At 39.1% G+C, this 27,799-nt stretch overlaps 1 protein-coding gene across 1 annotated transcript in view; it reads left to right on the top strand.

Annotated features, from left to right (window-relative positions):
• LOC122810716 (tripartite motif-containing protein 5-like) overlaps positions 1–27,799 on the top strand; it is a 167,506-nt gene that overhangs the window by 121,847 nt on the left and 17,860 nt on the right. Inside the window, exons 3-5 of the mRNA XM_044082280.1 lie at positions 2,297–2,392; positions 23,043–23,273; positions 25,526–25,742. Of these exons, the coding sequence (XP_043938215.1) occupies positions 2,297–2,392; positions 23,043–23,273; positions 25,526–25,742 (544 nt within the window). The remainder of the gene's footprint in view (positions 1–2,296; positions 2,393–23,042; positions 23,274–25,525; positions 25,743–27,799) is intronic.

The raw sequence follows: 27,799 nt of genomic DNA, 5'->3' as shown, positions 1-27,799 counted from the left end.
TTAAGATGTTGGGATCTTGGGCTGCTGGTGTGGAGGTGGGTGCAATAGTGCACAAGTCTGACAGTAAAAATATACTGACAGCAAAATATCTAAACCTAAAAGATGTGAACTGAAAAACATCTCAACACTAAAAAATGATTCTCTATTACCACTGTTAATGTTATATGGGACATCTGCTCAGTATGCAGAATATTATAATAATCTAGAGGATGTGTTTACTAAGTAGTCATTATGTCAGATTTACAAATGTGTTGTATGTCCCCAGAGACAATGTTTTTGTAACATGCCACAATTAAAATGTCACTGTTGGAAGCAACTAGATTGTGGGGTTGAATTCAAAATTGAGCTGCACCAAAATCCCTAATGGTAGAATAGCAGTCTTAGATGTGGTCTCAAAGGGGCTGTTGAAATATGGTCTTTTACATACCTATATACATAGTCATTAAATTTTTCATACATAGTCATCAAATGTAATGATTTATATGCCTTGACTGTCCCAATTTGGCATTTCGCATTACACTCATTTTCACTTGATGGAGTTGTGCTGAACTCCTGTACAGAGTGCAGAATGTAGTCATGACCTAGAATGCTTCTTTACTGAGCTATCATTACATTAGAAGTAAAAATCCTATATATATTAACAGAGAAATATATAAATTCTTCATTTACAATGTTCTGTAGCTAAATTCCATAGTTTTGGGTAACTAATGTGAAGTGGACAATCTCAACACTACACTACTCTGAAATCTCTAAAGGGAGAACTGAACACCCTATTGTAGATGGTTGAAAATATTACAATGATATCTCAAAAGAGGACTGAACTATGGCCTTTTATAAATATGCAGCCGATGCATTGATTCATATTTCTTTACTAAAACAGTCAGGCGTCTTGTATTATACTCATTTTCCACTGGGTGCATTGTGCAAACTTCTGTTCATATGCAGAATACAGTACTACAAATAAAAATCCTATTTATTTCTTCTGAGTAGGGAAGCTTTCTCTACAGGAGCTACCCCCCCTCTAGTTTAGACTCAAATGCACTGCAGTACATTACATGAAGATAAAATCATGTATATGCCTTTATACCTGAAATCTACAGCTAAGTGCATTCTACAGCAGGTCACAACTATTAATTAGTGAAATTTGCTGTAATATTTCTTACGACTACAGAGATATAGTTCTGGATTCCTAGGTATCGCAAGTAGTCTTCTATATCCATTTTAGTGTTCTGTTTCCTGTCATTCAGTTCCAAACAGGTACATACATTGTGCATTATTTGGGTTAACAAACTTATCATGTACAGGTAAATGAATTATATCATCTGTATGTTCTTACAGAACTGTTATTATTTACTGTCATTTTATATGCTAAAACATTCTCCTTCTGTTTGTTTCCATAAATGTTTTGAGTTTATGCAATATGCAATAAAAATAAAACTTTATGTGATTTTTTCTTGAAAAAGTATTAAGCACTTCATGAAGCAGTTGAGAGATATTGCCATTTGTAGTTAGGGTCAAATTCAGGGCAAAATAGCACTTTGAAATTCACAGATAGCCTGTATACCAGTCATTGGAAAACAAAATATAATTTTTAGTATTCTTCACGATTAAAAAAAGCTATCAAAACATAAACATATAAGGCTGTTGTGATTCCAGGCATAAAATAATAAACATTTCTATATGACAATGATCTTATTATTATTATTTTATATGCTGTGACATAAAACTGAAATAAAGTAGTTTTTATTAAAATTTATGAAAAGAATGTTGTACCTTTTTTTTGGGAGAGGAGTTCATATACAAACAACAAAAACAGCCAAAATGAGTCAGTTGTTTGAGGGGACAGTCATTTGGAAAATAGTGAGTTGTTATAGGATTAAAAGTTTGTTAATGAGGCATTGTAAGGCAATCACCTAAGACTCAACTCCTCTTCCCCCTAAGTGGAGACCATTGAGCCACTATTGCGCTCTGTTCTTTCAGGCACAAACCAGATCCCCAGTGAAGTGACACCACAGATGCACTTAAGGAACTGCTGGAAAATTTCTTTGTAGTCAGCAAAATACCAGAATAACTGCACATTTTAGATATTTTTCTTCTCAGATGGCTAAAATGTCAAATTCCACTTTCTTGTTTTTAGGGACTGCAGACATTAACACTGCCTGAGCCGAGAAATGTTGTTAGTCTCCTCAAATTTAAACCATGTTCTAATTTTTATATTGCAGTTGAATTGTATTAATTAAAACATATAAAATCTAAACTGTGACCTACTTATCTATGTTTTGCTTACCTTTTAAAGAAAGAACTTTGGAAGGCTCTAGAATTTTTAAGTCAGGAAATGGATTGGCTGCAAAGGAAGCAGGAGGAACAAGAGTCAAGAATGAGAGATGTTAAGGTGAGTTTGTAATGAAATCTTTTGTCTTATCAATTTTAGTTAGTAATAAAAAACAGCAGCACATACCATATATAGTACCATGAAAGGATGTATTCTTTTTAAGTTCTGAAATGAGACTAAAGCCTATGAGACAGAAAAAAGTATACTGCACATGCAATGGGTGACAAAGAAATTACACAGACAAATGAAAGTAAAGTTGCAAATAACACTATCAGCCTGTTGGCACAGGGCAAAGCATGCCTATAGCATTGGTGACCCACTATTCCGGTTCCCATAGTATTGATCATCCATGTTTTAATAGTAGCCATGGTGTCCAGTAGAAGGCTTAGGCCATTCATGTGTGTCCTCATTGCCAGGATGCTAGTGAGGACTCAGCGCAACCTCATGGTTGCCTGAATAATGGCCATTTATGACAGCTCTGTCTCCAGCACTGGGCAAGCATTCCCAGAGGACTGGGGAATGACAGAAATGCCTAGTTGGAAGAGACTTGATGGTCTGCAGGCATACAGGTAGAAAAGAACATAGAGGAAAATATATCAGCATTGGCCCTCCCATATCTCATATCTGAAACTTACAGCAAAAATACTTTCTCTCCACAAGTATGATTAACTCATCTGCAATCCCTCTTCATTTTGCCATCTTGATTTTTGCATATTCCATCAAGTTAGTCCTGTCTTTGCCTTCCAATACTTCAAATAACTTCAGAATGCATTTTCTAGCATAGAGTAGGATCACAATGAAATGGGGCCCTAGGCAGAGTAATGGGCTGCCCCCCCCAGCTATACTAATATCCCATTACTTGGCTGTCTCTCACCAATTACCATAAAATACTGTTCAAATGCATCAATATGCACACTACTTTCTTCTTTACTTTTATAATGATCACAGAGGTTCGGACTTAATTTAAAACTTTTATTAAAATGTTACAGCAAAAAAAAAAAAAAAAACTGATAACCACTTGATAAACAGCACAAAACACTCTCACATTGAAAACAGGCATTATGGGCAACGGTAAACTTATCTTCCTTTGAAACTTATATTTATCAAAAAAGCATCTAGCAATCCATTAAAATATAAGAGACATGCTGCAATTCATAGTTAAATATTATATAATGAAACACTAATTAGCAGCTATCTAAAAGGTGCATAAATTAAAAAGAGAAATGTATAATGCATTTGCTAATAGCGTGGGACAGTCAACTGGATACAAGTGCCCCTTTTAATGGGCAGCCTAGAAGCACTATCTGGTGAAATGACTTGGTCAGACTCACATACTAGACAATTGAAGGCTGAGGGAATCAATCCCTATACTACAGGAAGCAGCTCACAGTGTTACTCATCTGCACTAAGTATCACACAAACTGTTGCAATCCATCACATTGCATTTCACACCCTTGTACCTACACAAAACATGTTAAAGGAAAAAATTAATTATTAATACTTTAACATTAAACTCATAGACTTTATAGTGTCCAGTGTATTCACAGCCAAATAGTAAAAACACTGCCAACAGTCAAAAAAAGAAGGAAACCAAGGATCACACCCCAAAAATATGGCTCATATGATGATGCTCCTATTTTCTACAATCAGTTCTTTCCTTTATACCATAACTACTCTGGAATACAAGATCTAAATACACACACACACACACACACACACACACACACACACACACACACACACACACGACTATCAATTGTAGCCCCTTGTCTGACTATACATTAAGGTGTTGCTTGCAATAAAATGAATAAAAAATGCGTAAATAATGACTGAGAAGTGCATTTCAGCTCATTGCAGTGAGGACCATAGAATGCAACCCACTTACTCCCCCATAGCTTCCAACCTCTTCTTTCAAGAATTAGAGATGAAGACACAAAAATTAGGAAGGCATTTTAAATATTTCTTGTATAACCAGGAAGTTGTTAGAATAACAAACTTTGTATTAGCAAGCATGTTCTGAAGGGCCAAAGTATGACATTCATGTCTGTCATAATTTAGTGACTACATCCCATAGCAATTTGCCAGAAAGCCACATATTTTACAAGGTTCAGACCAAAATACTTCTCAACTTCTTTATTCAAGAATTCTGAACAAAGCCAAAAATAATAGGAAAACAAAGGCATACAAAGGGAAAAATGTTGAATATTGTTTTCTTTTAACTGTTTGTTAACTAGGTAAACTCAATGGACAAAGTGCTCCTTTTCTAGGGCACCCCAGGAGCACTGTCTGCATGACTTGCTCAATCACACAGTGGGCAAATAGAGGTAGAAAGATTAAAACCCTGTACTTTTGAATACAGGAAGCAGTTCATTAACAGTTTAGAGCCTTAAGTGCCACACAATTCTAATTCACTTAAAAAGTTAACAGAACAACAGGTGTTGCATGGATATCCATTTTCTGAACAATAAGAACTATGAAATCAACTGTAATCCTCACTGATTTACCAGAAAAAAAGCTAATGAAGGTCTGGCAGGTGGTGCAGTGGATTAAGGCTGCAAGCTCTTTATGATCTGTCTTCTGCAGTCAAGGATACAAGGTTTGATTCTTTCTACGTCTGATGGCCTACTGTGTGACTCTGAGCAAGTCCCTTAACCAGACAATGGCTCTATGTTTTCTTACCTAGTTAAATAAAAAAATGTGAACATCAGGGGTTTTCACAAGCATTTTCTGAATGAATGAATGAATGAATGAATGACAAAATTATTAAACTCTAATGACTGTCATTATCAATGAATATATTTATCAGTGACTTACCAGAAGTTGGTCTGTTTGCATTGTAACATGGAGGTAGAGTTTGTGTTCACATTGCTGGGTTTAGACACACAGAACTGATGGACATAACACACACACACACACACACACACACACACACACACACACACACACACACACACACAAAACTGATGGACAGAGTAATGATGGCATGCATTAGTGACAGCTGTTTCTTTAACATCTACACCTGTTGCAGTAACAATATATTTTCAGTTTATTAAGCTTCCATCTGCTCCTCTGATATTGCCAGATTATGCATACTGATTTGTCTCTACAGAAGCCATTACTAAACATTGCCAGTTTGTAGACACTGACACACCAGCATTTCACAAGATAGATGTCTTAAATTTACTCAGCATGCCTCTCTAGCAAACAGCAACTGTAAGTACAGAGGTGAAGGCAGCAAAACTGACATACTTTATGAAATCTGAACATGTTCTTTGTAAGAAGAAATCTAATGTTTCTTTAGCAATAGCAGCAAGTTTCCCATTTGATAAGTAAGCTATTGGCACTCCTACAGCATGCACAGAATACTGTTGTGCCTAAATATCTGTTACCAGTTAGCACTGAGGAGGTCTGAGAGAATGACATAACTTCTATGGAGACACATTAAGTGGCAGTTTTACAGAACAAAAGGAACCTGCCAGGAGTTGTCCATCAGCAGAGACTAAGGGGCACAAACATACACATATGCATACACACTCACACATGTGCAACACATGCAAAAGCATAAATGCGCGCACACGCACACACACACACACACACACACACACACATCTTTAGTTTCCACAAAACAATTACCAGATACCCACAGTTTTGATCTGGCACTTGCTTTGAAGCTCCATAGTTCACTATCAACTTTATCGACCATTTCCAAGCTCCAAAAAGTCTCTCTCTCTCTCTCTCTCTGTGTCTAATTGGTTCTACATGTGAGCCAATGAGCTAGACTTCCTGAAGGTTTAAATATCAAAACTGAGCAAATGAGGGGTCAGTTGAGCAGCAATCAGAATAATGAGAATTTTTGGGATAACATTTATGTGACTGAGCAGCAATCTGGGACATAATGAGATTTTTTTTTGGTAATGTTTATGGGAGCCCCCTGCCACCACCAGGTCCTAGGCAGCTGCCTAGGTCTCCTTGTGCTGGATCTGGCCCTGTTCTAGCCATGTTATACATTCAAGTCAAATGATATTCCATTTGTTCAGTTTTATTTGGTCATCTGCACTGCCTTTTATCAAATCTCATTTGTCTAGCATTTAACCAGATCTAAAGTCACCTGATGGTCAAGCAAAACCTTCACATCCTCCACTGCAGCCACTTATAAATATTTTAAGCATGTAATGAACAGTCCATTTAGATTACAAAACTTACTTCCAATTACTTCTAAGCTGCCAACTCAGTAAAACAGAGTATCAACAACTTTTTTAACCATAAACATTTTATTGAAAAGAATATCATTAATAAAACCAACAAGCATATGTTATGAAGATAAAACAGTTATAAATTCCATCTACTATATAAAATTGTAGAAGACATCAGCTTCAACAATAGTTTCTTGAATCAAAATCATGCCATCTAAATTAATTATTTGTCTGAAATTAAGAAACAAGCCATGTCTTGATGATCTCTCATTTTTAGTTTAAAAATCATTACTGGGTCCTTTGTTGAGATCCAAATTCCAAAGCATCTAACTGTTGCATTAATTCTTTAATAAAACCCAGTGATGTTAAAGAAATCCTGATCTGAAGCATTTGGCTTAAAGAAAGTACCAGCTCATCTTTTGACTTATCCAGAAATGGGCAATGCCAAAAAAATATGCCCCCAGGCAGCCAGCTCAGGATGGAAACAACTCCAGCACCTGAAGGAAATGGCTGGAATAATTTGGGATAATCAAGGTGGGGTGTAGAAATATTTAAACTGGCACCACCTACCAAACAAATAAAGCTTCCTGAATTTGGTGGCATATCTAAGGACTGTTAACATCCTTTCCAGATGGCCAGGGATATAGGGAGTTTCAAATCTCTTTCCCATATCAGTTGGAACCATGTGTACTATTCAGCTTTAAGAATAGTAATAGTTTAAATGCCTTGCTAATACAGCCTTTCATCTGAAGTTGTTGTCTAGATTATAAAAAAACTGAGCTATGTCTGGATAATCTTTTTCTGTCACCTGAAATATCCTATAGTTTCTTAATTCCTGGAACAAATGTCTATATAGGTCTCCATAGGACTCATCAAGATTGTATTTACCCTTGAAATCTTCCCATGTGACTACAGTGTTATTTAAAACCAATTGCTTCCAGACTTGCAGTCCTGTACAGGATCTAAGCTAATTTCAAGCCTGAGTGAATATGCTAGAATAACTGCTCAGCTTTGCTATAGGGCCCAACTCTTTCCACCAGGCTATTAAGGATGCCTGAGGTAAATAGTCTCCCAGATGTCCACAAACTTCAGAGGACAAAGAAAAGAACTGCTGATACCTGTTCTGAGTCTGTAGATACCTCAGATCAAAACATTTACTGGGATGGCATAACTTATTTTACAAAATATCTTTCCAATGAGCCAAATAGTTATCTGACACCAACTATATTGCTATCTTAATCTGCACTGCACGTAAATAAAATTCAAAGATAGGGACCAGCAATCCCCCCATAAACAATGGCAAAAACGATATTTCTTCAGATACTCTATGCTTATGTCCTTGCCAAACAAAATCCAACATTATTTTTTTTAAGTTTTTAATTCATGTATTACTGGGGACAGGAATGCCCTGTACTACATAAAAAATGAGCAGAAGTTATGTATGATCCAGTTACCTGTATTCTTTGAGAAAAATCCAAATATATGCCTTTCCAGCTTGTGACCAAACACTGATTTTTTTCAAAATGTTTCCATAGGTCAGCCTTATTGTTTCCGCCAAACTGGTGGCAAAGTAAAGGCCCAAATACAACATAACATTTTCTTGGGATAAAAAAGAAATTGTAGCATCAACTCTGAGGAGAGGATATAACTGACCTGGGTATATATTACCTTATCGAAAAACATGTTCATCGAACATGTATTCATTGACCAATAAACAGTGAAAACACTAATCTCCGAAAGGCCACTTCGGCAAATTTTTTCCCAGAGGAAAAAAAAAACACTTGCCTGTCATTGGGGATTTGCCCTTTTCCCCATTGTAGTGCAATCTCGGAGTTGGTAAATTTAGTTAGGGGGGTGTAACGGTGAAGCCCCACACTTTGTAGGATTTGAAAGTTTGTTTTATTTTTGTCAGGCCAAGCAATTTTTTCCCCTGGGAAAAAATTTGCTGAAGTGGCCATTCAGAGATTAGTGTTTTCGCTATTTATTGGTCGATGAATAATTGTTCGATGAAAATGTTTTTTGATAATATAATATAGATCCACCAACCCAGACTGCCTCCATTTTTAATATGTTTATCTGATAACCTGTAAATCTACCAATGTTCATGAGTAGCTGAAACACCAGTTTTAAATCCCTCTCCGGATGTGTTAAATATAAAAGAAGGTCATCAGCATATAGAGTTAGTTTATAACATTGATCATCTGTCATATAACCTTTTACCTCAGACTTCCTCAGGGTAATAGCCAGTGGTTCAATGTGTAGGGCAAATAACAGCAGTGATAGGGGATACCCTTGTCTTCTGCCTTTATGAATCAAAATTTCTCTCGATAAAGCTGAGATCATTTAACTATTGCTGATGCTCCTTTCTATATGTTGCAGATTCATTGAAAAAAAGCTGTAGGGAAACCCATATCCAATATCAGCAGAAGAGCTCCCAGTCAAACCAGTCAAAAGCCTTCTCTGCATCCAAGATGGCTAACAGAAGTGGCATAGAGGTGTTATTAGCATGTCCCAGGATTAAAGCAGTTTTCATTAAATTATCTGCCATAGAGTGGTTCCTAATGAAACCAGTCTGATTAGTATGCATCAGTCCTGGCATAAGACTTCCTAATCTCTTGCCTAAAATAGCCATAAATAATTTATAGTCATGATTAAACTCCAACCTCATTCACAAAAATGGGAAAAGGGGTTGTGGATGGATGGATGGATGGATGGAAGGAAGGAATGAATGAGCACCAGTATAAGATGATGTGAACAGATTGCCAAAGGTACCTCCTTCGGTTTTAAAATAATTGAAATAATAGCCATCTTCCATGAGGTGAGGAACCTGCGTAGTATAGAAAATAGAGTTCACTAAATTAGCAAAAACCTGAAAAAAATAGTCATTGAACTAGTATATATTTTAAAGGTAACCCATCTGAGCCTGGAGTTTTACCTTTAGCTATCATCCTGTGTACTTCATCCACCTCTGATGGAGTAACTGGTAATAGCAGAAAGTCTCTCTGTTTTTCTGTCAATCTCAGAAGCAGAAACGAAGACAAAAATTCTACCGCCTCTCTCCTAGGCCAGGGGGGATCATTCCTGGTACCATAAATATTCTCCCAGTATGTAGCAAATTCCTCTAGAATTTCCACAACAAAACTACTTATGTCATCTGTTCCTATGTTTTAATTCTTGTAATCATCCTGAGAACATTATGATTCTTTAGTCTCATGCAAGACAATTCAGTGTCCCTGGGAATGTGTCAAAGGACTTCTGCTATAACCTCCTCACAATCATGTCAGTTTTATAGTCCAGGGACTCAGTTAACTTCCTCTGCAATGTCTTTAGTGTATCCCCATCACTGGGCTCCTTCCCACTCATCATTCTATTCTGTATAGATAGGATTTGTATTGTTACATTTTTCTGCTTATTTTGTACACTTTTATATTTTAGTTTGGAATAGTGGCATAATGTGCTAGCAAATCCCCTTTTAAAAATATTCCATTCCTCTATCCCAGAATTCTCTGTCTTTCCATGTTCCCCCTGGAAATGTCATGTGTCCAGATATAATTCTCAAATTGCTCCCCCCACAGAAAAAAAGGTTTACCTTCCAGTGTCTGTTCACCTTATCAAGAGCAAAGGAAACTGATCAGATGATACTAAGGGGGAATATTCCAATTTTCTAGCATATAATGATGGTCAATTGAGAGAAATAACTTATCCAACCTGGAGAAGGTGGAAAATCTATAAGAAAAACATATGAAAATATTACTAGGAGATTTTAACAACATACGTGCATCCTTCAACCCTAATGAATTGAAATATATATTTATAAACTTTCCTTATGGTGAGGCATGGTTAATTTGTGGGTCGGCCATCACATCCGTACCAGAATACATCATATTCCAGTCTCCTACCCATAACACTATACCTAACTGGAAAAAGATAGAGTCCTTAACCATTAATGCTAGCTCACTATTACTTATCCCTATTGGAAAAAATACTGAAAATAAGGTGAATAGCTTACCAAAAAAACAACCTTTTACTCCTACAAACCTACCCTTAGGGTCTGTGAGGCAAGCCAAAATCTCAAATGGAGTGTATCTGGGAATAAGTATCTTGGTGCCCCACCTTCAGCCTTCAGGGTAATATAAAAATGCACCCCTATAATTTTCCCTAGTAGTTCAGAATGCTCCTGCTGATTTAAGTGCGTTTCCTGTACCAATAGTACATCAGAGTGGAATGTCTGTATATACTGTAGGCAAACACCCTTCTTCTCTTTATTGGATTAGAGAACCCATTAATATTCCAGGAAAATATGCATAATTGATTCATCTTAACATGTTATCAGATACACCTGGAAGATCAAGACCAATAAACATTAGCATATCAGGATAAGTAATTAACAGCATTTTATATAGTGTAGATAAGTAATTAGTAAACAACTACTTACCTATGCTAATCTAACATAATTAGAGGTGGAACCCAGAGTGACATAACACCTCCCACCTGTCCATTAATATTAATGCCATAAACATGGCTCCTTATTTTTAGTCCAGTCAACATATGACACCATAACACTGCACTTTTATAAAAATTGTGCTGAATAATTCACTTTTTTGCACTAAAATTCAATCATTTTATTTTTAAAATGTAAGAGTGACCAGATGTGGAAACATCTTTGCCAAGCACTGTGAGATTTTATTCACTTTTTTGAGTTTTTTGGTACTATAAATAGGAGGTGATGATCACTGCTAGAATAAGATCATGTTTATTCCAGTAGATTTCTGTTGAAATAATGATTAAGGAATCATATTAAGGTACGTGATCTTCCAGATTTTTTGTCTTTAGATGAAAGTCATCTGCATTTTGATTGTTGATGTCAAAGGCAATTTTGACATTGTTCCATTGTTGATAAAGATGTCCGACAAGTAGAATTCCTGCGTAAGGTGGAGCATCTGTCTATCAAACATCAAAGGCCTACAGCTGTTCTGCTATGCCAAATGTTTTTTGTATAATTTTAATTCACATTTTTGCTGCCCATGAAGCCTCTCCCAACTCTGGAGGGGTCATCATCCATGCAGCCTTATAGCTTGATTGTGCTTTCATCAGTATCCTAGCAATGACAGCATTTTTAAGTACGTATCCCCTCCTCTTAGATGGGGGACTTTAACCTCTCTCACTGGAGGGACCACTGTGCTGCCTCATGTGTGTGCATACTTTTGTGCACATGCTCAGGAAGGCCACTCTGTTCATGGCTTGGTGAGCCAAACACACAACCCAAGACTATTCCTAAGTGTCAGTGCCCCTCCTGTGAGGGATGCTGGTATAGGATGGCCATGGCCCTATTCCAACCCCTCCCCTCAAGAACAGACATTTTCATTCTTTCCATGCCAGTTCCAGTAATATTCTCTGTCACTGATAGGTTTGACAGACTTACCATACACAATAAGTCCAGTATTGGCACAGAAGGCTAAAACTGAATCAGCACTACTGTTCCTCTGAGAAGTACTTCATGCCTTGCATTTCCATTATCATGTGATTAAAATGAAGCAATGGAATGAATGTTCGTATGTGGAAGATTCTAGGAATGATGAAGAACCATGTAATTCAATAAATGTTTAATTACCACTGCTTATTTGGCTCAGTTTATGCTATTCCCATTACTTTATTGTGCAGCATAGACAACTACTGGTGACAGAATATTCCCACACATAAAATGTTCAGAACCATTGAACGTATCTGGAATCCAAAGTATTCATAACTACTGATATTTATTTAATTGGTCTTTGTATGTTATTTATTTCTTGCTTTTGTTTACCAGGAAAGTCTGACTGGGCACAAGTCCTATTTTCAATGGAGGCCTGAGGAGAAATGTTTAATTTTACAGAATAAGTAGAAGGCAGTTATACAAGATTTACATAATAAATGTACATACATACATAGAATTTTAATGATATGACAGTTAATGAAAACATGACAGGTAAATGAAGAATGCAGTAAAATGTTAGTTAATATCAAATTTATAAGATTCTAGTTACTTTCAAATGGAATCAGCTGAAAAGAGATACTGAGTAGGAGACAGTGAAGTAATTATAGGATGAAGATGGATGGTTACAAATTATTAAGAAGTATTGAGGATTAAGTACTATATTGTACAGATCTTTCAAAGAAGACCACCACAACATGGTATTAAAGCAAGCATTTGAAAATGATAAATGCTGCCCTGCTGTGCATTAAGAATTTAACATTAGTGAGCAATGGTAGGAAATATTTTGAGGGCTGAATTGGTATATTTTTTCACTGGAAAGTGTATTACAGTGTGTGGTAAAACTGCATGAAGTAAGATCAGGGAAAATCTTTGTTTTGACTCTAGGTTTAAAGTTTGTTGCAACAAACTTATCAAACTGGATCACAGTTGAAAAAGAACTGTTTAATCTAGATTGGAAGTTACATTGGATGAATTTTTTAAAACAGGATTGATTTAATTAGAAGTGAGTGCTCAGAACTGGATTTGATTTAATCTGCAGGTTGTTTTTTTACTTGTTTGGAGTTAAATATGGACACTAACAGCTTTGTGGATTTTTACAAATGTCTCCAAGGGTTGTTTGTGGTAAATCAGATTTTATTCCCTCTTTTAATAATGTGGTGGTTAAACAAGCAATAATGTCTGATAGGGTTGAAATTATTGGGGAAGTAATGCCTACTCAAGGGTGTTAAGAGGCCAGATGCTGCAGATGGAGGACCTATTATTTTGGGATGTGGTGGATTCTTGAAAAAGGTGCATCAGTTAATTACTTCTGTTTTTTTAAGCTACTCTTAAGAAGCTACATTCATATTTAAAGGACCTTACATGTAAATTATCTAATATAATGAAATGCAGGTTATTATTGGGTAACTTTGGATGGGCAGCCACGGTGGTGCAGCGGTTAGCATTGTTGCCTCACAGCAAGAGGTTCTCCAGTTAGATCCTCAGCTGGGGTGCCTTCTGTGCAGAGTCTGCATGTCCTCCCAGTGGTCATGTGGGTTTCCTCTGGGTGCTCCGTTTTCCTCCCAAAGATATGCTGTAGGTGGATTGGACACTCTAAATTGGCCCTGTGTGTGTGTTCCTTCCATGGAAGGTTGGATGCCGGGCTGGCAACTCAACACCATAAAACTCCACTGCCAGTCATGAGCAGACAGGTGATCCGCTGTGGCGACCCCTAACCGGGAAAAGCTGAAAGAAGAATTGGGTAACTTTGGATGTATTTTGTTATATACAAATATTAAACATAGCGGGTGGTTAATATGCCATTCTACATGTTTTAAGTGATTATCCTCATGGGGTGCAGGTTGGGGGTTGCCATGAAAGTTAAGGTGTTTACCTCACAGACACAGATTAAATCGCTTCTCTGTCTACTTTCTGGCTGTTGGTTAGGCATGTAATAGTCTGCACACTGATTGCCTAGTATTTACCTGTGTAATACCAATGTCGTTTCCTTCATTGTGAAATGAAAGACTTATCCGGTCAGTTATTACACCCAGGATCCACTTTTGATCTCCCCCTGTGCTACCCTGAAGGTATACTGATTCTGACTCATTAAAGAATTTGTCCCTTACATCATACCTCTCACCTTCTTTGTTAAAGAATTCTGGACAAAGCCAAAATGAATGTAGGGACAAAGGCTCCTAATCAACAACACTTTTTTAAGCAGTACTGTAATTAACTTAAAAAGTTAATAGAAGTATGAAACTCTAATGTCTGGCATTGTTACATTATGGTAATACTCAGTAATTTACCAGAAAATCAAAAATTTCACATGGAACAGGACAAAAATATGACACAAAACTAGGGGTATTCTGCAAAATTAGGGACATTTGAGAGGAATGCCTTGCATGCTTGTCATGCTGAAACTGAAAGCACTTCCCTGGTCTCACTGTTACACTTAGATTTGGTTTAATCAGATCAAGTCTCATTTTGTATTCTGAATAGACTGGGACTGGGATTCACAGACAGTTTGTGTAGTACTTTGTGTAGTATGTAAAGCCACACAAATGGCATAGTGTACAACACAATGCTGCCCCAATTCATAATCATTTCGCTGCTCAGTAGTACAGTTCTGTTCCCCAGAGCAGCGAGACATTTTGGCAGCCATGTGTAAATGTAGGAGTCCATGGTGGGCCCTATGCTAATGAGATCATTGCACTGCTGTAGAAGGAAACCTGTTATATACAGTGATTCACACATGACAAGTTACCTGCATGCACCTATGCATTTTGTTGAGTACAAAGCTGTGCAGGGTGGAGCAGAGCAGCATTACCCTGCTCAGAATGCCTATTCAGGTGAGTAGACTACAGTACAGTATGTGTGTATGAGAGGCATTTGACTGTATACCTGTGTGTGTGTGTGTGTGTGTGTGTGTGTGTGTGTGCGTGTGCGTGTGCGTGTGCGTGTGCGTGTGCGTGTGTGTGTGTGTGTGTGTGTGTGTATGTGTGTATGTATGTGTAGGTATTCAAGGACAGCGAGTGTATGGGTTCTGTAACTATATTTGTATGAAGCTTATTTTGAGTGTATGCACATCTCTTTGTCTATTGACTTGGCACTGTCTGATGTGACCTTTATGCAGAATGGCTAGGGAGATCATGGCTAAAGATTGCTTTGATCTCTGTGTGGTATGGATGTGCATATGTTAGTCTGTGTTTGTGGGTCGTTGTGTGTGTGTGTGAGAGAGACAGTGTGCCTGAGTGTCAGTACAGCTGTGCATGACTGTGTGTGTCTCTAATTTCAGACTGGTGGATGACTACAGAACAGCCATGAAATACAGTGGCTCTGTATAATCTGCCCTGACCAATAGCCATTGGGGTATTTAAGTATGCATATGGTGTCCGTATCCTGTTATGTGAATGCATATTTGCCATGGTGTGTGTGTGTGTGTGTGTGTGTGTGTACATATGTGTACTGTGCTGATATCTGTATATATGTGTGTGTGTGTGTGCATCCATTGTGTGAATTTGTGCCTTTATGTGATCTACTGGGTAGCAGTGTTACTTACTAACGAAAAGTGCTCAGCAAAGCATTTGTTTCATGTGGATGTGGGTTCTGTTTCCACTCCAGGTGACTGGATTCCTGACATTGCAGTACAAGATTAGGAGGGTGCTGTACTCCTGAGTGTGTCATCCTACAGATCAGTCATTAAAACTGGGGTCCCATCTGCTTGAATTAAGGTAGCTCAGGTGGATGTAAACTATTTTGTAACACCTATAGAGAAAAATATTTTGTTGGGGGTTGGCATAATGGTTAGGGTATTTACCTTGCAGACACAAGGTACAGAGTTTGATTTTTACCTTTGAAAGGGAAATTGGATAGGCTTAAAATGACTCACAAGGGCAGCTAGCCTAGTACTTACTGATGAACCTGTGGAGTGAGTTGTCAACACCCAAATCAATGATCCAGTTCAAGCCGCAATACTTTCATTCAGACTTCCATACAAAAGATGGCAGCCTTCCTGCTTTACTCTCAGGAGAATAACATTTTGGAATGGCCATTAAAGCCACAATTTAAAAAGAGCACAAAGCAGACAAAGCAGTTATTCACACTACATGAATTGAAGGATATGGCCTACTATCATGAAGTTGTCACACAGAAAGTGGCTGCACTTAGGTGACAGAAGTGACTTTGTGCAAGAGAGGTTCCAGTGTTACTTTCTGGGGTAGGGCACCCATGGATCATTTTAGCATGTTTGAATTTTTGCTGCTGTAGTTGCTGCCAAACAATTTGTCATCACTGATGCTCCTCCTCTCTCAGCAATTAAACAGTGATAAATGCTTTGCTTAATCTGTCCTGACCAATAGCAATTGGGGTAAGGAAAGTATGCATGCTTTGTCCTTGTCCATTTATGTGAATGCATATTTGTCATTGTGTTTCTGTGTGACTGTACATATGTGCACTGTGCTGGTATCTGAAAATGTGTGTGCATCCTTTGTATGAGTTTGTGCCTTTATGTGGTCTGCTAGGTAGTAGCGTTAATTAATAGAAAAGGGTGCTCAGCAAAACATTTGTTTCACATGAATGCGGAACATCACAGCACAGTTTGGTGTGATAATATTAGTAGTAAAGGTGCAAAGAGTTTGTGCAATTAGAGACTACTGTAGCAAAATAATCAAATATCACATAGAGACACTACAGGCTTTCACTACCTTGGGTTAAACACTGCTGTACTGGCAACATAAACTGGCAGTTTGGCCACCCATAAGTCAAACTGTTACAGAATTCCACAGCTGCCCACCTACGAGCACCTACTCACAGAAAATGTCTGTGTGTTTGGAGTTACAGTAACTGCCAGAAAGGCACATCTTTGCACAAAGAACATGGACAGGGTGACCTTCCTCACAATCAGCTTGTTGCATGTCTGAATCATTGCAGTGGCCCCTGGTAACAACAAGATGCCATGCTCCACTGTGAAAGGTACCAACGAAGAGGATAATGATGGAGGCAATGAGAATGCAGGCCGATGCCACTGACAGTGGAGCATGGCATCGGCCTGCATGCTCCACTGTGAAAGGTACCAACGAAGAGGATAATGATGGAGTCAATGAGAATGCAGGCCGATGCCACTGACAGTAGGACTCGCAGCAAGACTTGTTTGGATTTAGGATTGTTGTCAGATTCAGTTTTTCACATTTTGATGGAGAAATACATTGTGCTGATTATTTTAATGAACAAATACATTGCCATTATAGGACTGTTACTTCTGGAGGTTGTAAATATAGTCTGAATCCAGAGCAAGAGACATTTGTTTTGCATCAAGAATTTAGTTGTTACATTTACTGATAAAATGCATTTGCTTCACAAAAAAATGTATCTGCAGCTTGAAACCAGAATAACAGAAATTTTTGCCTCCAGGATCTATGTTTTACTTCTCCGATAAAAACTTTTTTTAAGATATAAAAACATCTGCAGCTTGTTTGTCTAAAGAACATCTTTGCTGTCTAACACTAGTGAGGAAAGGGGGAAAACACACACACACACACACACACACACACACACACACACACACACACACACACACACACACACACACACACACCTCATATTAGTTAACAGTGTGCTGCTGTTCAGAATGCCTATCCTTTAAGTCATTATAGTTTAAAATAATGAACATCTAGAAATCCTTTTTCCTCAGCAGACACAATTATTAGATTACACAATTTCAATTTTATAATGCCGAGCAAATTATATAACTTCTTATTTAACGATGCCATTACCACCAAAAGAATGTCAGGATATATATCCACATTGTTTGTTTCTTATTTATTGATTTAATTTAACATGCATTTCTTACATTGTTCATTTTAAGTAGGGTTACTCCATTAGGAATTATGAAGCCATTGCATTACAGCAAAAATTAAATAATCAAAAGCCATGTGGATCACAAAAAATTAAAGAACGTGTTTTTTGTAAATTTTAGTTTCTGTAGGTGAAAACCCTCCCTAGGGTCATAGGTTGTTACAAGGCTAATGACCACTAGGGCCCTTACAAGCCTAGCTGAACACTCCAAACCATTTGGGTCCCATGTATCATGGGGGGCATGTTAGTAGGCAGGTAGCTAAGGATTTGTAGGGGGTGTTAAGATAATACTTTCTTATTGATGGCCTCTGTCCATAAGGGACATGGGGGCCAGATCAGGGTAAATTTACAATTTCCCATCCAGTTGTCAAGGTTTTGTTTGAAAGGGGTCAGAGATGAACTCTCTTTTACATCAATGGGTAGCCTGTTTCATAGTGTGGGGATCCTTTGGGATACATATCTGTCTCTACAGCACATTTTGTTTATGTGACAAGCGAAGTTTATCTCCCTGGATCTAGTGTTTCTGGTGCAGTTTGTTTTGCACATGTTCATAAGATCCATCAGGACTGAATCTGAGGAAGCCCTGTAAACCAGGCAAAGATCCGCTATTGGCAGCCTGTAGGAGACTGAATACAGAAGCAGAGCCTTTAGATGATCAGTGTAGGACAGGGTATTTATGCCATGAATTCTCCTGGGTGAGAAACCTTTGTGGGCATTCCAACGGTTGCAAGTATCTAGTTAGAAGTATGCCAAAGATGGCATTGTATTCAATGATAGGTCTGAAAGGGCCAAATTGAGTGGTACTATAACTACCTTGGACATGGAAGCCATACCATAAGTTATATGTTGGACAACATAGAATGATTTTCTTATTATCTTAGCTACATGTTGATCAAAGGCCAGATTGCTGTCTACATATGTTCCTAGATCCATTACTAATGGGTTGACTCTTAGAGTTTTTTTATCGATGGATTAATTAACTTGCATTTGAGTTTACCAAAGGACATTATAACGCATTTTTGGCATTGAGTTTTAGGCCATGGTTTTGGCACCAGTCATTTTTCCTGTGTTAAATCAGTTGCAAGATGTTTGCGTCTTGGGGGGAATCTATAGTAGCCAAATTGCAGTCATCTGCAAACTTGCTGGGCCAGAGGCCTTTAATGTTAGCCTTGACTTCCAAGAAGTAGATGCCAAACAGGAGTGGGCCCAGCATGGAGTCCTGAGGTGCTCTACTGGTGAGCAGTCTCTTGGTGGAGGTTGTCTCACCAATCCTGATATCTTAGGTCCTGTCTGTGAGCCAGACAGCAATCCAGGGAGTTATGTAAGGGTTTACTCCTAGCTCAGAGAGTTTGTCAGAAATGCCTGAGTGGAGTATTGTATCAAATGCCTTAGCTAGGTCAAGATACACAGTGTGCACTGTTTTACCCTCGTCCTTTGCCTTGGTGATTCTCTCAGAGTAGTCTACTGGGTTAAGTAGGCTTCAGCTTCCCTTAACAAAGCCAAATTGGGATGGGTCCAAAGTCTGTAGGTTGCCAATATCCTTGTTTATCACTTCCATGATAATTTGTTCCGGGGCTTTGCATATTAGGCTTGTTAGACTGATGGGTCTGTAGTTCCCTGGGTCAGTTGATAGTCCACCTTTGTGGAGGAGAATGACTGTTGCTATCCTCCATTCACTTGGAACATAGCCTGCTTCAAGACTGTAGTCGAAGACTGCCTCAGGTGCTCCTGATAGGTCATGTTTTAGGTCATTCAGGAGGGAAATGGGAATGTTGTTGGAAATCATGGAGGCAGTGTTCTTGGCTTTAGCGAGTGATACCAGCGCTCGATCCCTGCTGATAGCTAATAGTATGTTGGAAGCAATTTCAGCTGGTGGAGCTGGGGGTAGTGAGGGGTGAAATTTGAGCAGAATTTCTCAGCCAGTAGATTTATGTCCCCCTGATTGGTGTAGGTGGTAACATTTACCACCAGTTCAGCACACTGATGTGTGCTACCTCTAAGGTTCCAGACGTATCTGAAAAAGGGCTTCTGATTGTCCTTAGCCTGCAAGGCTATTCTGACCTCATAGTTGGCCTTGCTGGGCTTAATTAGACCTCTTAGTTTCTTGTTTAGTTATATAACAGAGCACTTGTGTTTAAGAGAGCTGTTTTTTCTGATTTTGGCCATGAGTTTTTTTTCTTTTATTTATATACCCTGTTTAGCTGAGGATTCCACTAGTGAAATTTGTTTTAAGGATTTGTTTTGGGTTTATTTTTGGTAGGTACAGCAGCCTCTATACAGCCATTCACATGTTTGTATAGTGACTCTGTGAATAATTTTGCATAGGTGATTGTGGTCTCGGGGTTAGGGAGAGCCTTGAATTTTGACAAACTGTCATTTAATAGGATGTAGTTTGCCTTTGAATAGTTCCTAACCGTTACTGGTTTAGCTGGATTTTCTGGGTTGATTTTCAAATTAGACAGCTTTGTGATCTGACTTCAATAATGAGGAAATGATCAAGGGAGGTGCAACACTCTCCCACATCGGTGAGTACTAGATCCAGTATGTTTGATCTTCTGGTTGAAGCATGCTCTATCTTTTCCGGGGTGTTTGTGTTAATAAAATACAGAAAGCGTTGTGCCTGTGAGTTTAAGGAAGTGTACATTTCCTAGTCTACAGAGGGGTAGTTAAAGTTACCAATGAATAGGGTGTTTGGTTGGATGGTGAGCACCTCTAGTAGGTTTAAATAAGAGTTGTGAGACTCTAGGGGCATAGATGGTGACCTGTAGCTAGCTATGATATGGTGAGGAACTTGTGTATGGTGACTTGCATGTGAATGAACTCCATGGTATCATCCTGTTTAAGCAAAATGGAGGTATGTTTATTGCTAACATAGCTTGAAACACCTCCAGCTTTGGCCCCAGTTTGTAATGCTATTGGTCTAAATGTGTAGAAGGCACTGTAGCCTTGCACTTCCGGAATACTTTCTATGGCTCTAAACCAAGTCTGCTCATGGCACAGATGTCTACATTCTCCAGAGTAAGGATTGCTTGAAGGGTGTGGAGTTTTTTGTTTAGGCTCTGAACACTGAGCAGTAACATCTTAAGGTTGCTTGTAGACTTTTTCAATATGTTTGTAGTTTTATCTGTTTGGCATTGCCTAAAAAAGGCTCTAAGGGGTTGGATAAAGTTTTACCCAATATCCAAAAGCCTGGGAAGGACAGGTGCAACCCATCCTTGGCAAAGCGACATGTTTTTTTGACCATGTTCTCCCATGCTGACAGATATTGGTTCTCTCTGGAATGACACCAGAAACTTAGGCAATTATTAAAATGAATAATTTTATGTTCATACTGTGGTATCATCTTTGGTAAAGGTAGAATGCTGATGAATGCAAGGCTCATACCTGTGACACATTCTGAGAGATCCATTATGTCTCTTTTCATATAGTTCAGTGGGTTATGTCTCCGGTCATTTACACTCACACAGACTATGACTGAATCACCTTGGTACCTCGGGTGTAGTAACTTGAGTATGTGTGTATTATTGGAGATCGTGGGCAACTAACCATTATCTTCTCCTTGTCCAAACTGATGAGTGGGGCATCTGTGTGTCGCACAATGAAGTCCCCAATGACAAGAGTTTTATGTAAAGTGTATGCTTGCTTTATGAATTTCGAATGGTATATGTAAGGGATGTAGTGTAGGCATTCCTGACAACCTGATTTTTATGTGGGATTTTTGCCTCCTAGTAAGTTGTGTATTATATCTTTTGCATACTGTGTTATTTTCTTTAATGATTGACTGGTTGCATGAGAACATGAGGGAATTGGCATATTGCCTTAGGATGCCCAAATCAACCAAGCTGGCCACAGAGACATTTGGAAATTGCATATCCATGTCGTCTGGTCCTGTAATAAGTTTGACTGTTTAGATTAATGATTGGGTTTTAACAGGGGACTCCTAGCGTAGCTTCTGGGGTTAAGGGCAGGATGTTATACCTAGGATATGGTAGTGCTAGTCAATGCACAAGCTAGCTGCTCTACACTTGTTTCTGTACAATATTACACTAACAGATTTTATATATAATCCTTACTTTATAGGTAAATTTTACTGTCTGGGCTGTATCTCCCATCCATTCACAAGTATAATGCAATCATCTCTAAGGTTAATGTACCTTAGGTAGGAGCAAAACTTGATCACAGTGACGTAATCATAGGAAAGCAAATTATGGCCAAGTTCATGAATTCAAGCAAGTGTCTATCATGCTGATTGCCACATACAAGGAATAAGATCAGAAGGAGAGCTAAAATTAAATTACAAAATCTTCAGGAGCTGTTTAATTTGTTATTGAGATATTATTAGTTCTGAACTGCTCTGTACCGTTCTTTATTAAATATTTTTTTTTAATTTCTGGAGCTATTGATAAGTTGTTGCAAGTTGGCTGGAAATATGATGACACCTGAAATGAAGGGTTTGGATTTATATGAAATATTTTGTGATGGAAGATGCTCACTAAAAACTAAAACAAAAACAAAGCAATATAAAAGAACGGAATATAAAGACATGCTGCATTAAATCTAAATTAAAAAGATGCATTTCCTTTGCACAATCAATTACTACCTTTTTGGTGCTTCAGATTTCATCAGGTTGTGTGGGTACTCCCTGGTCCCCTTAAGATATGGGGTTACTGTTGTTCTAAGCATAAATCCAGCTCTAAGCCTAACACCGTCATAGAGGGTTAGTGTTAGGCTGCTGATTAGGAATATTCCCAGAATAAACCCATATCATTACTCATTCTGTTTCCTTAAGGCTTAGTCTACAGAGACTCTATTAGCCTTAATCCAGTCCCTAAGATTTTAAGGGTTCTGTTTAGAGCAAATAGTTAAGGATACACCCAAATTAAGCCTCACCCTCACTTTACACTGCATCTGTAAGCCTCCTTCACTCCTCAAAATCAAAATAAACATAACCCCAGCCATTACATTCTTTACTCATTTTATGAGAATGTTTGTTCATCGTCCTATTGGATTATGTTTTAAATTATTTACTTTTCTCACATGTTTACTCTACACTTGCATTCATTAGTAAGTCACTTGGTGCATTGCCATTGTCCCTGCATACAGATCAGGTAGTTCTATTGTGAGCTATACAGAGACAGAGCCAGGAGGAGTGTGAACAGATTTCTGACCATCACTGTTTTTATTCCTGATTTTCTGTTATCACTTGCAGAGTTCTGTAGCAGAACTGAAGGAGAGAATCGGAGCTGATTTTAGAGATATGCATGAGTTTTTAAGATGTGAAGAAGAAGATCTGTGTGCCAGACTTAACGAGGAGCAAAACAACGTACTACAAGAGCTCCAAGAGAATGTACAACAGTTGTCACAAAGCTACGCAAATCTAAAGAATCTGAAAGAAGAAACTGAAAAGAAATTTAATCTAGAAGATATTACATTTCTGAGGGTAAGTCAGAATAAGGAGCTTGCTGAAATGTATTTTTTGGGGGGGTTTACCATATACAGCTTATGATTTTGAATTTACTTTTTAATTGGACCATAACAGCTGAAAGTATTGGCTTGCACTGTTCAAAGTATAATACAAAACATACTCATGAAATGTATGTAATTTATAAATGTAGAATTCAGCTTATCAAAGTAGTTATCGTGGTCATCAGACATCAATGAGTGAGATCTGTAGTTGTCAGTCATGCAGGAATTCACTTTATTTAGCCCGATTTAAGATGTACAGGATTAAGATGTACAGAAGTTCAAGACTGGTTTCATGAGAGATTTGGCATGATTTAATGGGAGAGCAAATAAGTACAGATACTTCTTACTGCGATCAGATGGCCTGAAAGAGTAGTTGTTGTGGATGTCCCTCCTTATCACTGTTGCAGTATTCCTTACATCAGGGATCTTCTGCCAAGGATAGCCCAACGTCTGGCCATTACACCAAAGCCTTTAGTATTTACCAGCAACATACATCTCAGGTATGCTTCCCATGCAAGATGTAGGGCATAAAGGTGATGTATGGACGCACACACTTCAGAACTTCTTTGCTACCAGTCCAGATGCCATTGTTGAGTGTCGGTCTGAATGCCTTTCTTCTGTGCTGGCTATCAAGCAGTTATTCAGAAAAGTGCCTCATTATCTTTCTTTTTTATTTTAGTGTTTTTGGTTTCATGTTATCCAGAATGGGAAAATGTCAGTGTGGAAGGCAGTTTTCCCATACAGATCATCATGACCAGTGTCGCTTCTGTCTTGGTGCTTCCCACAACCAAACCATATTCGGTCTGCTAATTTTTTTCCCCAAGACACTTTGTAGTCACCTCTCCTCCTTGTCTATTTACCTTGAAAACCAGTGTCTTAATCTGTTGGCTGAGGGAGCCATGGTGGAGTCGTCCTGTTCCAAGGGTCAACCGTCGGCCAAGAAAAAGGACAAAAAAAATGCAGGTTTGATTTTGCTGCTGCCCAGCCTCCCCTGGATGTCTCTTTTGAGGCTGGTGAAAACTCAGAGGATTGTCCAGTTGTTGCCTCTGATTCCTCTGCCATGACCATGTCTGAGGCTGGCATGGATCTGACTTCTTGCAAATTTTCAGAGGCTTTCCAAACATCTGCTGCAGACATTGAGGGGGAACCTTGGCTGATTATATCCAATGGACCGAGAGGGATTCCGCAGATCTTAGTGAGGGAGGAGATCCCTACCATGCTTGTTGAGTGTTGACAAGGTTCTGATCCTCCAAAGGTTTTTTTGTGTGGACGTCCCACAGAAAAAGAAATAGAAAACTAAGCATATTTCTCCTGTGGTTAGTTCCCCAATGAGAATGGCAGGATTTTACTCAGGGGTTGCTTAATGCTTTAATGGCTTTAAAGCCTCCTCAGATGTGTCTGTGTCTGCTCCTCCCTGGTATTCCACTCCTCTCAAAAGACCTAGGGAGCAGGATTCCTCTGATGAGGATTAGCATTCAGGGGAAGAGGCATTAGCATACTCTTCTCAGATCCCTTCCCCCTTCGACTATGGTTCAGGGAAAGAGGAAGACGATTCTATCAGCCCAGATTCCCCTTTAGAAGAATTGTCCTCTGGGGACACCATTTACAGTATGATGGAATTATTTAAGTGGGATTGTTCTCAGGTTTGATATCCAGAAGAGGTATTATGACCTCCTCCAATTGGAATCTCTCAAGTCTTCTGCTGTTCCTCCTGTTATAGCTTCCCTCTTGGATACCTTTTCAGCAGCTTCTGTAACCCCTGATTCTCAGCTCCCGACTCCTAAAAAGCCTGACAGATTTTACAAGGTGCCTGATGATTGTAAATGTCTATATAAATGCCCTTCTGCTGATCCTTCAGTGGTGTCTGTCTCCTCTGACATATCCTCTTAGCTGTTGCCCTCTACCAAGTTGCTTCCTTCAGATAAGGATAGTAGGGCAATGGAAAGGCTGGACAAAAAAGGTTATACTACTTCCACCCTGTCCCTTAGGACTATTAATTCACAGACTCATATGACGACGTATGTTTTAGCCCTCCTTTCTCAGGTTTCTTAGGTAATCTGTGATCTGCCTGATTCTGAGGTGAAGGCTTCGGCCCTTTCCTGGTTGGGTTCAATCTCTTAAGTCACCCACCACTCCGTTAAGCGCAGTTATGATGCAACTGATGCTTCTTCCGGGGCTACTGCATTTGGTTCTGTTATGAGGTGTTACTCTTGGCTTTGGCTTCAGACTTTACCTGATGACATAAAGGACAAATTACTGGATGCTCCTTTGGATGATAAAAATCTTTTTGATTCTGCTGCTGACCTTTTTAAATCTCTCCAGGATGAGGGCAATGCCTTGCAGGAGTTGAAACATATTTTTGTTTCTGCTGTTCCAAAGTTTCAAAGGAGTTACCATTCCAAATCTGCTTTTGTTTGCAGACAGTCTTATCCTCTGCCCAAGGGTAAAAAGGGTTCTATATATGTACCTACTGCTAAAACTTCACAGAACCCTTTTTTTCAGAAAATACATTTTTAGGACAAGCTAGGTTCCATTGACAATTTGCTTCTCTTTTCCCTCGGGCAACTTCCCTTTCCCCTTCATCTTTCCCTGTCCCTTCCAAATTGGTTAAGGATCACAACAAACTCTTGGGTTCCCTCCATTATCCGCCAGGAGTATTTCTTGGTTTGGAAATATCTTCCTCCTTTTCTAGGTGTCCCTAAACCTCCTTGAGAACAGCTTCATCTCTTTTTTTGTGGTCTTCATTCTGTTTTGGCCCAGGGTACCATTCAGATTGTTCCCCCTGCTCAGGAAGGGATGGAGTTTTATTCCAGAATGTTTCTGGTTCACCTGGAGACCAATTCTGGACCTTTCTCAGCTCAGCACCTTTCTAAGGATCCCATCCTTTCAGATGTTGTCCCTTCAAACTTTATATTTCCTCTTTTTCCTCCAGTCCTTTCTGGTCTGTCTGGATCTCAAGGATGCCTACCTTCATATCTCCATCCATTCCATTTTCAGAAAGTTTTTGCATTTCTCTGTTTCTTCTTTGCATTTTCAGTTCTCTGCTTTGCCCTTTGGCTTCTCTACTGCTCCAAGGGTATTCACCAAATACTTCTCTCCTGTTATTGCTTCCTGCAAGATTAGAGGGGTTCAGATATTTCCTTATCTGGATGATCTGCTCATTCAGGCCCTGTCTCCGAGGTTCTGCTTCAGGATCTTCACTTTACTATTTTCCAGCTGCAGAGTCTGGGTCTCACCATAAACTTTCAAAAATCAGTCTTGACTCCTTCTCAGGATCATATTTTTCTTGTTTACAGGATCCAGGCCATTCCCATGCTGACATCTCTGGCTGCCTCCAAAGCACTGTCTCTGTTTACCTTTTTCCATTCTCTTCTTCCTCTGGATTCAGTTGCAGCCAGATCCTTGGGTTTATGGTCTCCTCCTTTCCTATACTGCTTCTGGGCAGGTTCCATATGAGAAAGCTTCAGTGGTACCTCAAGTTAGTGTGGCTTCAACATTGTCACCCCCTGAACTTCTTAGTTCCCTTCCTTTCCTGTATCAAGCTTGAATTTCAGTAGTGGATTCATCATCTTTTCTCAACCCAGGGCTTCCTTTCCCATCTTTGTTCCTGAGTTAAGAGCACTTTTCAGATGCCTAAGATGGGATGTAGCGAGCTTTCTTCAGCTCTCTTAAGGTCCTGTTTCTCTGGCCTCTTAATCAGAGGTAAGACCACATCAACATCAAGGAGATGAGGGCTCTGCTTTTAGCTCTTCAGGCCTTTATGGGATCATAGAGCCCCAGGGCTCTTACAAACCTAGCCAAGTTCAACCCGTGTTCCCAAAGGTGTCTGGTTCATACCCTTTCATCTCCTCTTTCATCCCAGGCCCCATAAAGTTTTCACAGGCAGTACCACAGTGATGTGGTAAGTCAAGAAGCAAGGAGGTACAAGGTTCCTACTTTGTATGCAAGCTAGCTCTTCAGGTCTGGGATATAGCTGTCAAGTATCAAGTGACTCTTCAGGCTGTCTGCCTTCCCTCAGAGCACAATATAGTGGCAGATTCTTTGAGCAGGTCTAGCATACAGGCTCATGAATAAATGCTTTACAGAGATGTGCTTCTAGACATTAACCATCAGTGAGGTATTCCTCAGGTAGTTCTTTTTGCCTCCCTCTGGACAACTTCCTCTATTCTGTTCTAGAGTTCCAAGTCCTCTAGCTTGGCAAATAGATGCCCTGTCTTTTCCCTGGAAGGGGATGTTTCTGTATGCCTTCCCTCCCATTCCTCTGCTTTGAAGGGTCATGCGCAAGATCAGGCAAGTCTCCTGCAAAATCATGCTACTGACTCCTTTTTGGCCCAGACAGCATTGGTTCCCCCTCTTTTTCACGTGGCCAGGGGCAATCACCACAGGTTACCTCACCAGGTGGACCTTTTCACAGAAGACACGGGGAGTCTCTATCTATCCTCACTTGTTCACTCTTCAACTGACATTGTGAGTGATAGGGATTTGATCCCCTTTAGGCAC

This window comes from Protopterus annectens, chromosome 9.part0 (assembly GCF_019279795.1).
Source record: "Protopterus annectens isolate FY-2018-M chromosome 9.part0, PAN1.0, whole genome shotgun sequence".
NCBI classification, from domain to species: Eukaryota; Metazoa; Chordata; order Ceratodontiformes; family Protopteridae; genus Protopterus; species Protopterus annectens.
The sequence above is the reverse complement of the archived record's forward strand: the minus strand, read 5'-3'. Positions and strand labels throughout refer to the sequence as shown.